General features: G+C 52.8%; 1 protein-coding gene across 4 annotated transcripts in view; it reads left to right on the top strand.

The window, feature by feature from the left end:
- Window positions 1-13,784, top strand: part of GSN (gelsolin) — a 61,546-nt gene extending 47,762 nt beyond the window's left edge. For all 4 annotated transcript variants that reach the window (XM_018052715.1, XM_018052716.1, XM_018052714.1 and 1 more), the window contains 9 exons: window positions 101-316; window positions 2,318-2,451; window positions 4,699-4,789; window positions 5,735-5,905; window positions 6,539-6,713; window positions 8,136-8,260; window positions 8,489-8,566; window positions 12,721-12,781; window positions 13,371-13,784. In XM_018052715.1, coding sequence (XP_017908204.1) covers window positions 101-316; window positions 2,318-2,451; window positions 4,699-4,789; window positions 5,735-5,905; window positions 6,539-6,713; window positions 8,136-8,260; window positions 8,489-8,566; window positions 12,721-12,781; window positions 13,371-13,540 — 1,221 coding nt within the window. In that variant the 3' untranslated portion in view covers window positions 13,541-13,784. The remainder of the gene's footprint in view (window positions 1-100; window positions 317-2,317; window positions 2,452-4,698; window positions 4,790-5,734; window positions 5,906-6,538; window positions 6,714-8,135; window positions 8,261-8,488; window positions 8,567-12,720; window positions 12,782-13,370) is intronic.

The following is a 14,989-nucleotide window of genomic DNA, read 5'->3' on the forward strand; positions in this document are numbered from 1 at the left end:
CAGGGTGTCTGAGGCTCCCTGGGGGATGCTGGCCAGGTGGCCTCTGCCCTCCGAGGGACTCCGGCCCAGCCACGACCTTCTCTTCCTCCATCCCTGCCAGGTCTCTGTTCTTCCCGAGGGCGGGGAGACCCCGCTGTTCAAACAGTTCTTTAAGAACTGGCGGGACCCAGACCAGACGGAAGGCCTGGGCCTGAGCTATGTCTCCAGCCACATTGCCAACGTGGAGCGCGTGCCCTTCGACGCGGCCACCCTGCACACCTCCACTGCCATGGCGGCCCAGCACGGCATGGATGATGATGGCAGAGGGCAGAAGCAGGTACCTGGGGGGGCTGGGGTGGGCGTGTCGAGGCGCCTTCCGGCTCCCGCCCTGGCACCTCGGGCCCACCTCTTCTCTGAGGATGTTTCTCTAAGAGGCTTTGACCCCAGTTTTGATGGGTGGGATTCATTTGTCTTGCTTGAGTTTTACAACCAACATGCCCTAAGTCCCTGCTGTCTTACAGGCTCCCTGTCATGAGTCTGAGACCCCGCCCTGCCCATGAAGAGTGTCTGGGAGGGGAGGTGGCCACAGCTGGTTGCTGAGGCCTGTGTGGTCAGTGGAAGACGGGGGGTGCACAGGGACTCTGGGAACGCAGGAAGGGCAGTGAAGGTGGGTGGTTGGGGCGTCTCCATAGAGATGGGGGCCCTTGGGTGGGGCCTCAGAGTATGAGTAGGAGCTTGCTGCCAGAGTAAGAGTGGGTATGCGGGCAGGAAGCTGTCCTGGGAGCCTGGTGTTGATGATATTCTCAGGGAAGGGCCTTAAATTCCTTGTCCAAAGATGTGGCCTTGATTCTGTATCAACCGTTAGGTGCTAGTGAGGGGTTTTTTTTAAATTTTTTTTTTTAAAGGCAGGAATGTGACAGGCGCGGTTCTGCGCTTCCAGAACTCTCTGTGAAAGTGAGTTAGAGACGGAAGAATGAGAGTGGAGGCCTCATGCGGAGGTCGTGCAGCAGTTTAGGGAGAAGAAATGGCCTCGAGCCCAAGGGGCTCACAGTGAAGCTGGAGAGGTGGGGAGTGGGGTTCAGAGATGTTTAGGAGGTAGGATTAACTTCAGACATTGATTCCATCCTACATAATAGAAATGGCAAAAAAGCTCATTTTTTGTTATTACTGGTTTTGCCGTTGGTCCATTAGTTCAGTGGCAGAGGAGCGTGCCATGAAAGCGATCCAGGATAGGGCAGTGTGGAGAGAGCCCTGGCGGCTCAGCGGAGTGGTCTTGGGCAAGTTACTCAGCCTTTTTGAATCTCACTTTCCTCATCCATGAAATGAAGCTTAAGTTAAATGTTAGTCCCTGGACTGTAGCCTGCCTGGCTCCTCTGTCCATGAGCAAGAATACTGGAGTGGGTTGCCATTCCCTTCTCCAGGGGATCTTCCTGACGCAGAGGTCGAAGGCAGGTCTCCTGCATCGCAGGGAGATGTTTTTACTGTCTGAGCCACCAGGGAAGCCCCTGGGAAAATGAGGCTTAATCCCACTCCATCACCGTCAAGAGTTTTCAAGGTTCAAAGATTCTATTTGCCTGGACTCGCGGCACCACCAGGTGGCGCTGCAGGGCTTCATGACCGCTTGGAAAACCGTGTCATCCGAGCTCTGCAAAGAGATCTGCCAGCAGGAGTCATTCTGAGGTCACTCAGTGACGACCCTGCCTCTGCAGGTGATATCTAAAATCCAGACAGCTTGCTGATACAGCTAATGGCAACATTAGTAATCATCATCACCATCGTAACTATTACTAAGAGTAGCCACCACCTGCAGGGCCATCATCCTGTGCCAAACACTGCTCATGAATTAGCTCATTTGATCCTTACAATGTCCCTTATTATTCCCACTTTTCAGATCAGGAAACTGAGGCCCATAGACATTAAGCAAGTTGTCCAAGGGCGCACAGTCTGCGAGGGGGCAGAGCCTGATTTGGCTCCAGGCCGTACATTGATTTGTGCCCCGAGCACTGTGTGATTTGTGCCCCGTACATTGATTTGTGCTGCACCGTGTAACACGCAGCAAAAGCATTTTCTAAACCCCACCATGCAGCTGCCAGTCCCTGGGCTGCTCTCGAGGAGGAGAAAGTACGGGGGAGCAGGGGTGCGCTGTCTGGATCTGGAACAGAAGACCTGGGTTTGAATCTTAGTGGCTCCGTGATTCCAGCAAGTGATTTAACTTCAGGCTGAGTCCGAGGGCAATCCTGTGGTGTAACCGCTACCCAGCACCCTCTGGGTTCTCAGCTGGTCAGAGTTGGGGGCCGGGAATGCCGCCCGATGTCTGAGCCCGGCTTTGCTTTGGTAGATCTGGAGAATTGAAGGTTCCAACAAAGTGCCCGTGGACCCCGCCACGTATGGACAGTTCTACGGCGGTGACAGCTACATCATCCTGTACAACTACCGCCACGGTGGCCGCCAGGGACAGATCATCTACACCTGGTGAGGGCCTGGGGTCCTATGCTTGGGGCGGAGCGGGGCCCCATGCCGGGAGCACGGCCACCACGGGGGCGGAGGGGGCGGAGCCGGCGGAGTGGAGGCAGAGGGGGCGGAGCCGGGGCAGAGGGGGCGGAGCGGGGGCAGAGGGGCGGAGCGGGGCCCCAGGCCGCGAGCAGGGCCACCACGGGGCGGAGGGGGTGGAGCGGAGGCAGAGGGGGCGGAGCGGGAGCAGAGGGGGCGGAGCCGAGGCAGAGGGGGCGGAGCGGGGGCAGAGGGGCTGAGCGAGGGGGTGGGGGGCCCAGGCCGGGAGCACGGCCACCTTAGGGGCAGAGAGGGCGGAGCCGGGGCCCACGCTGGGAGCACGGCCACCGCGGGGGGCAGAGGACAGGGCTGAGGAGAGCTTGCAGGTGTGTGAACCTGCACCAGCACAGCCGTGCTCCGCTGGGAAAGGCTTCTGTTTCCGGGGCAAGACCGCTGGTCTTACTCTCAAAACAAATTGTAAACTCGTCTCATAAAAGCATCACACGTCCATTGTAGGAGAGACGTGGGGACTAGGGAGAAACGAACAGAAAATCTCTCCCTCAATTCCACTCTAAGTTCTGTTTATCCTCTGATGTTTTCTAACTAAGAATTATTTTTAATTCTTTAAAGAGAGATGATATGTTTACGACTTTCCCCACCTTGCTCTAAAACCCTCTCTCCTCTGTGGGTGCTTGCCTTCATTGGCCTCTTATATACCCTTCCAGCCATTTTTATGCAGATAAAAGCAAAGCTGACCCTGTATCCCTAGTTCCCCTCCCTTCCTTATGCAAAAGATGGCATACTGTGTATACTGACCAGCACTTTGCTTTTTTTTTTCAGTTGATACTTCCTGGAGCTCAGACTATGTCAGTCCATAAAGAGCTCCCTTACTCTTTTTTTTTTTTTTTTTTTTTTTTACAGCCACATAATATTCCACTGTGTGGCTGTCCTGTAGTTTATTTAACAAATTCCCTGCGGACGCATATTTGCTTTGATTCCAGACTCCTACTATTACGAGCACTGCTATGATTAGTTGGCTTAAACAAACATCGTTTTGGATGCGTAGAGAAATATCTTTAGAGTGAGTTCCCAGAAGTTGGATTGCTGGCTCTGACAGTGAATGCGCTGGTCCTTTTGACAGATAGCACCCGGTTTCTCTAGATGAGCTTTGTGCCGTTTGCATTCTCACCAGTGACAGATGAGAGTATCTGTTTCCTCCTGGTCTCACTGGTGGACTGTGTTATCACACTTCCGCTGTTTGTCAACTTTAGAGTTGATAAAATGATATCTCAGTGTAGTATTTTTCAGTTCGTTTCTCTTACTGTGCAATCTTAAAGGTTGACTGATGGGTTTCTTCTTTTTTAAACTTTTCGTTTTGAAATGACTTGCTGAAAAGTTGCAAAAACAGTGCAGACAGTTTCCATATACCTGTTACAGTTTCCTCTAGGGTCACCTCTTACTTAACCATAGTGCAGTTTTCAAAACTGGGAAATTAACATTGTTGCAAGACCATGTCCTCCTCTATAGACACTTCTTGAATTTCGCCAGTTCTCCCACTAATGTCCTTTTTCTGGCCTGGGATCTAACCCAGGGTCTCACATGATATTTAGTCATCACATCTCCTCAGTGGCATTTAATCATCGTGTTCTCCGTCTTTTAATCTGTGACAGTTCCTCAGGCGTCACTCTTCTTTCCCAGTTTCGATGCTGTGGAAGAGCATTAGTCTTATTCTGTAGGTTGCCTCTCAATTTGACAACCTCAGACTTTTAAAAGCAGCTTGAAAGAAATGTTTCTGGACTAGATATTAATAATACTCCACATGGAACAAAATTCATGAGAAGGCTTTTAGAACATTTCCTTTGATCATCACGTTGATCTGTTAGACAGCTTATGCAGATAACACAGGTTAGTCATGGGAAATTTAGACGGCAGAGGAAGGGGTGAGGCAGAAAGCCCCCCTCCGTGCATCTCCCTGTGGGGCAGGTTTAGGACGAGGACGTCCACTGGTTGTGGTCAGACCGCTGTAAGAAGACGAGATGCTGAGCTGGGGTGTGTGGTGTGTTGGTTTGGTTCCTGGCTCTGGTTCCTTTTCAGAGAAATCTCTTTTCCTCTCTATTTGTCAGTTTCATTACCTGTAATCTGGAGATTTGTGGGTTTCTCAAGCCCAGGGTGACGGAGGGGCCCTGGCCTCTGTGCAAACCGAGGTGCTGAGGTTCACTTCCCTTCCAGGCAGGGCGCCCAGTCCACCCAGGATGAGGTCGCCGCCTCGGCCATCCTGACGGCTCAGCTGGACGAGGAGCTGGGAGGGACTCCCGTGCAGGTGAGCCCAGCCCGCTGCTCACTCATCTGACCGTCCCTCATCCCACGCGTCCATCCTTTTGACAGACATTTATGCAGGATGCGGACGCTGCGTCTGCAAACGTGAACACACAGATAGATCCTCCCCCTGGCTCCCAGCCCTGCCCTGCCCTGAACCGCTGCGATGTGGTTTATTACAGTCTAGTCGTGGGAGAAAGAGGTTCATTAGACATGCGGGCAGAGGGTGTACAATCACACGTGGCCTGAATTCTCACCAGCAGGGTGGAGCTGGGGTCTAGGCTCTGACCCAGCAGTGGTGGCTCTTGCTAGGAAGGGACCATGAGCCACCATGTGCGGTGATCTGGATACAGGCAGCACGGGCCACAGCTGGAATCTGAAGGGAAGCGGGCACACAGGGCAGGAGCAGATGGGAGGACAGAGGAGGTCCATCCTCCGCTCAGACCTCCTTGTCCGCTCCTCCCACCGCCAGGCGCTTGGCCGCAGTCTGCGCTGGCTTGGCAGGAGGGCTCTCTCCAGACCCGGAAGGCTCTTTTCTCACCACTCTGCCAGCTTTCTTGGCCGAGGCTGACGTCACAGTCCGGGAAGAATGTCCACGAACCATCCCTGGGCTTCCATTTAAGGGAATATTTGCAAACATGGGCTCTCTGGGTTCTTGGACTGGACCCAGCCTCAGCCAGGCCAGGCCTTGTGGGAGGGGAAACGCCAGAGCAGTGCCCCGGGGACCTCAGCCAGCAGGGCCGTCTCCAGCCCTCCTGCACCTCCTGCTCCCTGGCCAGCCCCTGCGCGCTGTAGAGCCACGCCCCGCTCCACACACAGACCCAAGCGTGACGGCTTGTTTGGGGGTGAGCCTGGGCCACGCCAGCTGCCCTGAGCTGAGCCCAGTGTGTGCGCACAGGACGATGCTCGCGCCCCCCTTTCCTGACCTGTGCTCCCGTCTCCCTCTCAGAGCCGTGTGGTCCAAGGCAAGGAGCCTGCTCACCTCATGAGCCTGTTCGGCGGGAAACCCATGATCATCTACAGGGGCGGCACCTCCCGTGAGGGTGGGCAGACAGCCCCCGCCAGCACCCGCCTCTTCCAGGTCCGGGCCAGCAGCTCCGGAGCCACCCGGGCCGTGGAGGTAATGCCCCGGGCCCCAGACCCCCGGCAGGATTGGCCTCTCAGAAACCTCTCAGGCCTGATGGGCAGATCTCTGGGCACAGGATCTGGTGGGGGTGGCTGAGGGGCTAAGAAGCAGCTTTTTGTACCTCCCTGCCCTGGCAGCAGGATTGTATGTGTTAGAGTTCCCCTTGTTTCAAGAATGCCCAGTGTCCCTCGCATACCTTCCATGACGGGCAAGTCACTACCTAACAGACAGTCCATTCTTCACAATCTGGATGTTGTTCTTGATTCCATCCCACTTGGCTGCTGTCCCTTTCATGGTGGAAGGTGCAGAAGCTGAGCATGATCCTTCTGTGCAGCCTAGAGGACAATGGGATCATCACCTCCTTTGTTCTAGGTGCTCAACTTCTCTTAATGCATCCCAGGTTTCTAGAGTCTCCTCGGCTGAGCACAGTGCATTTGTGACTCACAGGAGTCAGCGAGGCCTCTCAGTGTCCCGAGTCCTTGTCCTCAGCTCTGATGGGGCACATGCTCCCTCCTCCAAGTCCACCCTTAAGAGCTGCTCTTGCTGCAGCGTCTCCTGGACCGTGAGGAGGGAGCTGAAGCCTTTTTACCTATTTCCTGATTGACTAATTGAGCACTACCCTCCCAGGTGATGCCCAAGGCTGGAGCACTGAATTCCAACGATGCCTTTGTCCTGAAAACCCCCTCGGCCGCCTACCTGTGGGTGGGTGCAGGAGCCAGCGAGGCAGAGAAGACCGGGGCGCTGGAGCTGCTCAGGGTGCTTCGGGCCCAACCCGTGCAGGTGGCAGAAGGCAGCGAGCCAGGTAGGAGTGAGGGGCGGGGGGGCTTGCTGCTCTCTGGGGATGGAGCTGCTGGCTTCCCCTGCCTCCTGTCTGCTCGGGGCTTTCGTTAACCTCCTCCTGCCTCAGTACTTGTCCCTTAACGTGTGTCCGTTAAAGTGGGTGAGATGAAAACGGGGCTTCCCTGGTGGCTCAGACAGTAAGGAATCTGCCTGCAATGCGGGAGACCTGGGTTTGATCTCCGGGTTGGGAAGATCCCCTGGAGGAGAGCATGGCAACCCACTCCAGTATTCTTGCCTGGAGAATCCCAGGGACAGAGGAGCCTGGTGGGCCACAGTCCATGGGGTCGCAAAGAGTCGGACACAACTAACACATACACACGAGATGAAAATGAGAATGCGGTCGGTGAGAGGGAGTCGTCTGGGAGTTAGAGAAAGGAGAGCTCAGTGTGGGCTGGGGCAGGCGGGGAAGGCAGCTGGAGGGGGGCTCACTTGCGGGAAAGCTGTGAAAGATTGTAGGTGGCGGCATTGGCCTAACCTTGAGAAGCTTCGTGGACAGAAATGCCACAAGCCTGCCTTATTTCCAGAGTGTGGGTCAGGAACACTTCCATTATGCTAACCCTAGATCTTTCCCTCCTTACTTTTAAGCCCGCTCTCTCTTGCTTGATGCTGAGCAGAAATGGGGAAGAATAGTTCAGTCTAGAGTCACATAATCCACTGAAAATGTCAGAAAGAGTGGACATGTCCCGTGTCTGCTAGGTCTCATGCGGTGGCCACGAGTCACATGCCTACGGGCTTCCCTGCTGGCCCAGGGGTACAGAATCCCCCTGCCAGTGCAGAAGACTCAGGTTCAATCCCTGGGTCGGGAAGATCCCCTGGAGAAGGAAATGGCAACCCACTCCAGTATTCTTGCCTGGGAAATCCTGTGGACAGAGGAGCCTGGTGGTTAGTCCATGGGGCTGGAAAAGAGTCAGACACAACTAAACCACTGCCAGTCACATGCTTCAATTAACGTGTATTTAAATGTGACTGCTAGGAAAATGCATTTGAATATAAAAAGCACGCGTGGCTAGAGCAGGTATAGTGGGAAAATACAGGGAACAGGAGCTGGATGAGGTGGCTTACTCTGTGCGTGCTGTGTGGTGCTGGGCGAGTGGCTCGGCCTCTCTGAGCCTCAGCCGCCTCGTTTGTCAAGGGCGTCGCCAGTCTCAGACCAGGAGCAGCCCCGGCCCTGTGTCTGCTGCCGAGTCCACCCTCCCGGGCCTCTGCTTCATCACCCTCGAGTCCCGCAGGCCCTTTCCTTCTTTGTCACGCTGGGGTTTTAAGATGCCGGGTGGCGGTTGAGAGCACTTGGCTGTGCGAAGGCAGCATCTGTCCCAGAGTCTACGAGGAAGTGCTGGAAGGGGAGGTGGTGTCGGCTGGTAACTGGCGTGGCCTCCCCTCGCAGATAGCTTCTGGGAGGCCCTGGGTGGGAAGGCCGCCTACCGCACGTCCCCACGGCTGAAGGACAAGAAGATGGACGCCCACCCTCCTCGCCTCTTCGCCTGCTCCAACAAGATCGGACGTTTTGTGGTGAGTCCCAGGGGAGGTCTGAGGTCGCTGCCTCTGCTCGCCCCTTGGGAGGTGTTTTCCAGGGAGCAAGCTGAGGTATCCGCAGCGGGGGCAGGGAGAGACCGTCGATGACCCAGTGCAGACCCCCACAGGCTGGAGCCAGCTCAGCCCTCCCCATGGAGGGCAGAGAGAGCTGGGGGACGGCAGCTTGCAGGTGGGCTCTCATTACCCTCTTCCATCCCTTCCTAGATCGAAGAGGTCCCCGGCGAGCTCATGCAGGAAGACTTGGCCACCGATGACGTCATGCTTCTGGACACCTGGGACCAGGTAATGGACGGTCCCACAAGTAACTTCCCTCTCGGAGCTCCATGTGCTCATCTGCAGAATGGGCGTGATGGTGCCTACCTTGCACGATCCCCATAGATGAGAGGCAGATAGAATCCCCTTGCCAATAGCAAAGCACCTTAGAGAGGCAAATCAGATGACCGGTGTTCTTCCCAGGCCTTAGGGGAACATGAACTCTTACTCTGAACCTGTTGGTAGAGAAAGTTGGACTTTGGTTCACATCTCATGCAGGCGTAATCTCTCAGCTAGAAGGAGACATACCCCTGTCCCCAAGGGCCCTGTGTCCTCGTGGGGGATGGCAGTCAGTAGCCCTTCATAGCAAGTTGTCTCCTCCCCGAGTTGTCAGGGTTGGACGCAGCAGCCATGCAGGTGCGAGACTGCCGGCCATCTGCCCAGCTTCTTCTTGGGCTCCCCGGTTGGAAGATCGATACCACAAAGTTTGCAGTTTAGCCGTTCAGCTGCGGGCAGCTTTGCTCCATTGGCTCCTTAATCGGCTTGCTCATCTGTGTGTTCATGCGCTCAGTCGACACGTGTGAAGCACCACTGTCTTCCAGGCAGAATGCTGGGTTGCTGGGAGTCCTGTGAGGAACACGATAGGCCCCATGAGAGCTGGGGTGGAGGCGCCGTGCAGCAGGTGCACAGCTGCACATGCGTAAGGGCGAGCGTGCCTGCAGCCTGTCGTCTGACACCACCTTATGGGTGGGCCCCCTGGTGGCTCAGATGGTAAAGAGTCCCCCTGCAATGCAGGAGACTCGGGTTCAGTCGCTGGGTTGGAGAATCCCCTGGAAAAGGGAGTGACGACCCACACCAGTATTCTTGCCTGGAGAACCCCAGGGATGGAGGAGCTTGTTGGGCTACAGTCTGTAGGGTTGCGGAGAGACACGACCGAGTGCTGAACACTTTCACAGTTTATGAATGATGGGCATTCATTAAAATATTCAGATACACATCAGAACAGATGACACATAAAAATGGGCTGAACTGATTTTTTGGTATAATAAAGCTCGTCTTAAGAAGCTGAAGTTGAACGGTTCTATGAAGACCTACAAGGCCTTTTAGAACTACCACCCAAAAAAGATGTCCTTTTCATTATAGGGGACTGGAATGCAAAAGTAGGAAGTCAAGAAACACCTGGGGTAACAGGCAAATTTGGCCTTGGAATATGGAATGAAGCAGGGCAAAGGCTAATAGAGTTTTGCCAAGAGAACGCATTGGTCATAGCAAACACCCTCTTCCAACAACACAAGAGAAAACTCTACACGTGGACATCAACAGATGATCAACACCGAAATCAGATTGATTATATTCTTTGCAGCCAAAGATGGACCTCTATACAGTCAGCAAAAACAAGACTGGGAGCTGCCTGTGGCTCAGATCATGAACTCCTTATTGCCAAATTCAGACTTAAATTGAAGAAAGTAGGGAAAACCACTAGACCATTCAAGTATGACCTAAATCAAAGCCCTTATGATTATACAGTGAAAGTGAGAAATAGATTTAAGGGCCTAGATCTGATAGATAGAGTGCCTGATGAACTATGGACTGAGGTTTGTGACATTGTACAAGAGACAGGGATCAAGACCATCCCCATGGAAAAGAAATGCAAAAAAGCAAAATGGCTGTCTGGGGAGGCCTTACAAATAGCTGTGAAAAGAAGAGAAGCAAAAAGCAAAGGAGAAAAGGAAAGATATAAGCATCTGAATGCAGAGTTCCAGAGAATAGCAAGAAGAGACAAGAAAGCCTTCCTTAGCGATCAATGCAAAGAAATAGAGGAAAACAACAGAATGGGAAAGACTAGCGATCTCTTCAAGAAAATTAGAGATACCAAGGGAACATTTCATGCAAAGATGGGCTCGATAAAGGACAGAAATGGTCTGGACCTAACAGAAGCAGAAGGTATTAAGAAGAGATGGCAAAAATACACAGAAGAACTGTACAAAAAAGATCTTCACGACCCAGATAACCACAATGGTGTGATCACTCACCTAGAGCCAGACATCCTGTAATGTGAAGTCAAGTGGGCCTTAGAAAGCATCACTATGAACAAAGCTAGTGGAGGTGATGGAATTCCAGTTGAGCTGTTTTAAATCCTGAAAGATGATCCTATGAAAGTGCTGCACTCAATATGCCAGCAAATTTGGAAAACTCAGCAGTGGCCACAGGACTGGAAAAGGTCAGTTTTCATTCTAATCCCAAAGAAAGGCAATGCCAAAGAATGCTCAAACTACCGCACAATTGCACTCATCTCACATGCTAGTAAAGTAATGCTCAAAATTCTCCAAGCCAGGCTTCAGCAATACGTGAACCATGAACTTCCAGATGTTCAAGCTGGTTTTAGAAAAGGCAGAGGAACCAGAGATCAAATTGCCAACATCCACTGGAAAAAGCAAGAGAGTTCCAGAAAAATATGTTTCTGCTCTACTGACTATGCCAAAGCCTTTGACTGTGTGGATCACAATAAACTGTGGAGAATTCTGAAAGAGATGGGAATACCAGACCACCTGACCTACCTCTTGAGAAACCTATATGCAGGTCAAGAAGCAACAGTTAGAACGGGACATGAAACAACAGACTGGTTCCAAATAGGAAAAGGAGTACGTCAAGGCTGTATATTGTCACCCTGTTTATTTAACTTATATGCAGAGTACATCATCAGAAACGCTAGACTGGAAGAAGCACAAGCTGGAATCAGGATTGCCGGGAGAAATATCAATAACCTCAGATACGCAGATGACACCACCCTTATGGCAGAAAGTGAAGCCTCTTGATGAAAGTGAAAGAGGAGAGTGAAAAAGTTGGCCTAAAGCTCAACATTCAGAAAACGAAGATCATGGCATCTGGTCCCATCACTTCATGGCAGATAGATGGGGAAACAGTGGAAACAGTGTCAGACTATTTTTTTGGGCCCCAAAATCACTGCAGATGGTGATTGCAGCCATGAAATTAAAAGACGCATACTCCTTGGAAGGAAAGTTATGACCAATCTAGATAGCATATTGAAAAGCAGAGACATTACTTTGCCAACTAAGGTCCATCTAGTCAAGGCTATGGTTTTTCCAGTGGTCATGTATGGATGTGAGAGTTGGACTGTGAAGAAAGCTGAGCGCCGAAGAATTGATGCTTTTAAACTGTGGTGTTGGAATACTCTCGAGAGTCCCTTGGACTGCAAGGAGATCCAACCAGTATTCTAAAGGAGACCAGTCCTGGGTGTTCTTTGGAAGGACTGATGCTAAAGCTGAAACTCCAGTACTTTGGCCACCTCATGTGCAGAGTTGACTCACTGGAAAAGACTCTGATACTGGGAGGGATTGGGGGCAGGGGGAGAAGGGGATGAGAGAGGATGAGATGGCTGGATGGATGTGAGTCTGAGTGAACTCCGGGAGTTGGTGATGGACAGGGAGGCCTGGGGTGCTGCAATTCATGGAGTCGCAAAGAGTTGGACACGACTGAGTGACTGGACTGAACTGAAGACTCAAGATGGTGGTAGTGATGATGAGTTATTTCTCCTTCAAGGCTTAGACCCTTGTTGGCTCAGACACCCAGAGAGTGGCCCCCACAGACCCTCAGTGCTCGCTGGTTGGATGAATAGACAGTGAGCACATGAGTCTGCTCATTGTTTGAATAAGTAGATGCCCCGAAACGGATCGTTCGTGAGCTTCTAGAGAAGGAGCTCGTCTCATGGCTGTCTTCTCTGGGTTGTCAGCGTTGGTGACTGAAGCAGGCTGGGGTGGAGGGCGCAAAGTTGTGGGGGAGTCTGAGGCCGGGTGGAACTTCCCATCACAGGGGCAGCTACTGCTCAGCTTCATCCACCTGCGAGTGATGGTTGTTGCCAAATCCTCCCCGTTCTCAAGGGGAACTGCAGTCTGGATTGAATGTAATCAGCTAGTAACTCCACTTGTCTAAAGAGACACGGCAGACCACCCCCCCAGGGGTGGGTGGGCCTGTAAAGCGGGGTGTAGGTCAGCCGTACGCCGAGTCTGTTGCCCAGTTCTCTAGTCACAGTCCGTGGGCTTTGTGAATGGGGGGGTGTGTCTGGCCCATACCTGGAACCTCCTCCTCTTCCTCCAACAGTGAGCTGGGTCAGTGCCCCTCATGCGGCTTTATCTCATACCGTCCCTTTCCCGCCTCTCCTCCAGGTCTTTGTCTGGGTTGGTAAGGATTCTCAAGAAGAAGAGAAGACAGAAGCCTTGACCTCTGGTGAGGACCCACGCGTGCCTGCGAGTCTGTTTCGGGTGGTGGGGTGGGAGCAGCTTCCTGTGCGGGTTTGGGAGTTCGTGACAGCAGGGTGGGGGCTTCCTCCCCCACGGCCAGCCCCTGCTGAGCCCTCCCTGGGTGGTGAGAGAACAGCTCGGTTCCTGCAGAAGCCGTAGGTCACACCAAGAGGAAGAGGCAGATAGAAGCTGCTTCGGGTTCCCAGGATGCCCAGGGACTAACCGCATCTGGATTTAGATGCAGGAAAGCAGGTCTCTGGTAGCTGAGTAGAGTCTGATTTGGGAGCTGGAAATCCAAAAGCTGGTTTCTCTAACACCTTCCAGTAGGGGACGCTAGAGGAAAATGAGGCATGCTTTGTGAAGCTGGAGGTTAAACTGTGACCCCTGGCCTTTCCTGTGTTTCTGGGTGGGGCAGTGAAGGAGTCACGTGGTTGTCGTTGCCTTTAAGGAATGGTGGTGTCCGGTGGCGGGGGTGGGGGTTGGGTGTTAGGGGCAGTGGGACCAAAACCACCTTGGGCGTGGAGCCACCTCCTTGGTGCTGCAGACGCTGAGGATTCTCCTGCCTGTGTCTGCAGCTAAGCGCTACATCGAGACGGACCCAGCTAATCGCGACAGGCGGACCCCCATCACCGTGGTGAAGCAGGGCTTCGAGCCCCCCTCGTTCGTGGGCTGGTTCCTCGGCTGGGATGACAACTATTGGTCCGTGGATCCCTTGGACAGGGCCCTCGCTGAGCTGGCTGCCTGAAGGCAGGTCCCACCCCATTGCCGGCCAGTGCCTTTCAGAACTGTCCGCCCTTCAAGGAGACCTTGCAGTGAGCAGGGTCAACCTGGTGTGTGCGCCCGCGGTTGGTATTTTCTTTTTCCTTTTTTTTTTTTTTTTTACTGTAGCCAAAAACAGCCCTGCAAAAATTCAGGGTCCTTGCAGAATTGTCTCAAGTGTCTGTGCTTTTTGAAATTGAATTCAATAAAAAGCTTTTTGAAGTGTGTAACCTGCTGTGGCTCGGTTTGTCCTGAGAAGTGTCCTTCCTACTGTTCTGGGAAGGGTCCATGGGGTGGGGGTGGGGGGTTGTGCCTGTGCCTGCGACCCAGTGAATGAGCTTCATTCAACCCACATATAAATCTGATCCTCCGAGAAGCAGATGCCAAGATGAGATGGAATGTGCAGAGATTGGACTAGGGGGAGAGTGCTTGTATGGAAGGAGATTGAGAGGCAGCCAGGGAAGGCTGGAGAGCCTTCAGACAGATGCCATCTGACCCCACGTGAAGCAGGGAGGAAGAGGGGTTGGGTGGATGCATCTTAGACTGCTGTGCAGTCCAGGAGGCTTTTGCATAGCTTTGGGGGAGTCCTGAGCCAAAGTAAAAAAAAAAAAAATAATGGCGTAGTCCCATTTTTGTTATCATTTTAATCATTTGCAAATGTACAATTCAGCAGCGTTAAAGACACTGACAGTGTTGCGGAGCTGTCCCCGACATCTCCACCCAAATCTTTTTCGTAATCCCCAACTTAGATTTATACCCTGTGCCCATGAAACAACTCCTTCCCCCTTCCTACTTCCCATCTGCCCCTGGGAACCTTTATTGCACTTTCTGTCTCCATGAATTTGCCTGTTCTAGGTACATCGTAGACGTGGAATCACGCACTTGTCTTCTGTCTGGCTTATTTCACTTAGCTTGATGCTTTCAATATTCATACATTTTACAGCCCATAAAGTAACTGCGTTCCTTTTTGTGGCTGAGTACTATTCCATCGTGTGTGTATATACTGTTTCATTTATGCTTTCATCCATCGATGAACACTCAGGTCCTTTCCACCTTTTGGCTGCTGTGAATGACACCTCTGGGGGTCTTCCCTGGTGGTCCGTCTTCAACGCGGGGGACACAGGTTCAGCCCCTGGTCGGGGATGCCGCAGGGCAACTAGATCCTGTGTGCCGCAGCGGAGAGTTGATGTAGCCAAATAAATAGCTTTTCTTTCTTTCTTTTTTTAAAAAACAGTGCTACTCTGAACATTGGTGTACAAATATTTGTTTGATTCAGAATGTTCTGGAGCCCATCAGCCAACAAAGGCGTTGGAGGTCTCCCAGGAGCGGATGAAGTATGTCTAATCGCCCCACTTTGGTCAGTCATTAGGAGGCATGGCCTTGGAGCTCTGGGGGCAAGGAGTTCAAGGCCAGTAGCAGGACCCTCGAGTCACTT

The sequence above is a fragment of the Capra hircus genome, chromosome 8 (assembly GCF_001704415.2).
Source record: "Capra hircus breed San Clemente chromosome 8, ASM170441v1, whole genome shotgun sequence".
In the NCBI taxonomy this organism is placed as follows: Eukaryota; Metazoa; Chordata; class Mammalia; order Artiodactyla; family Bovidae; genus Capra; species Capra hircus.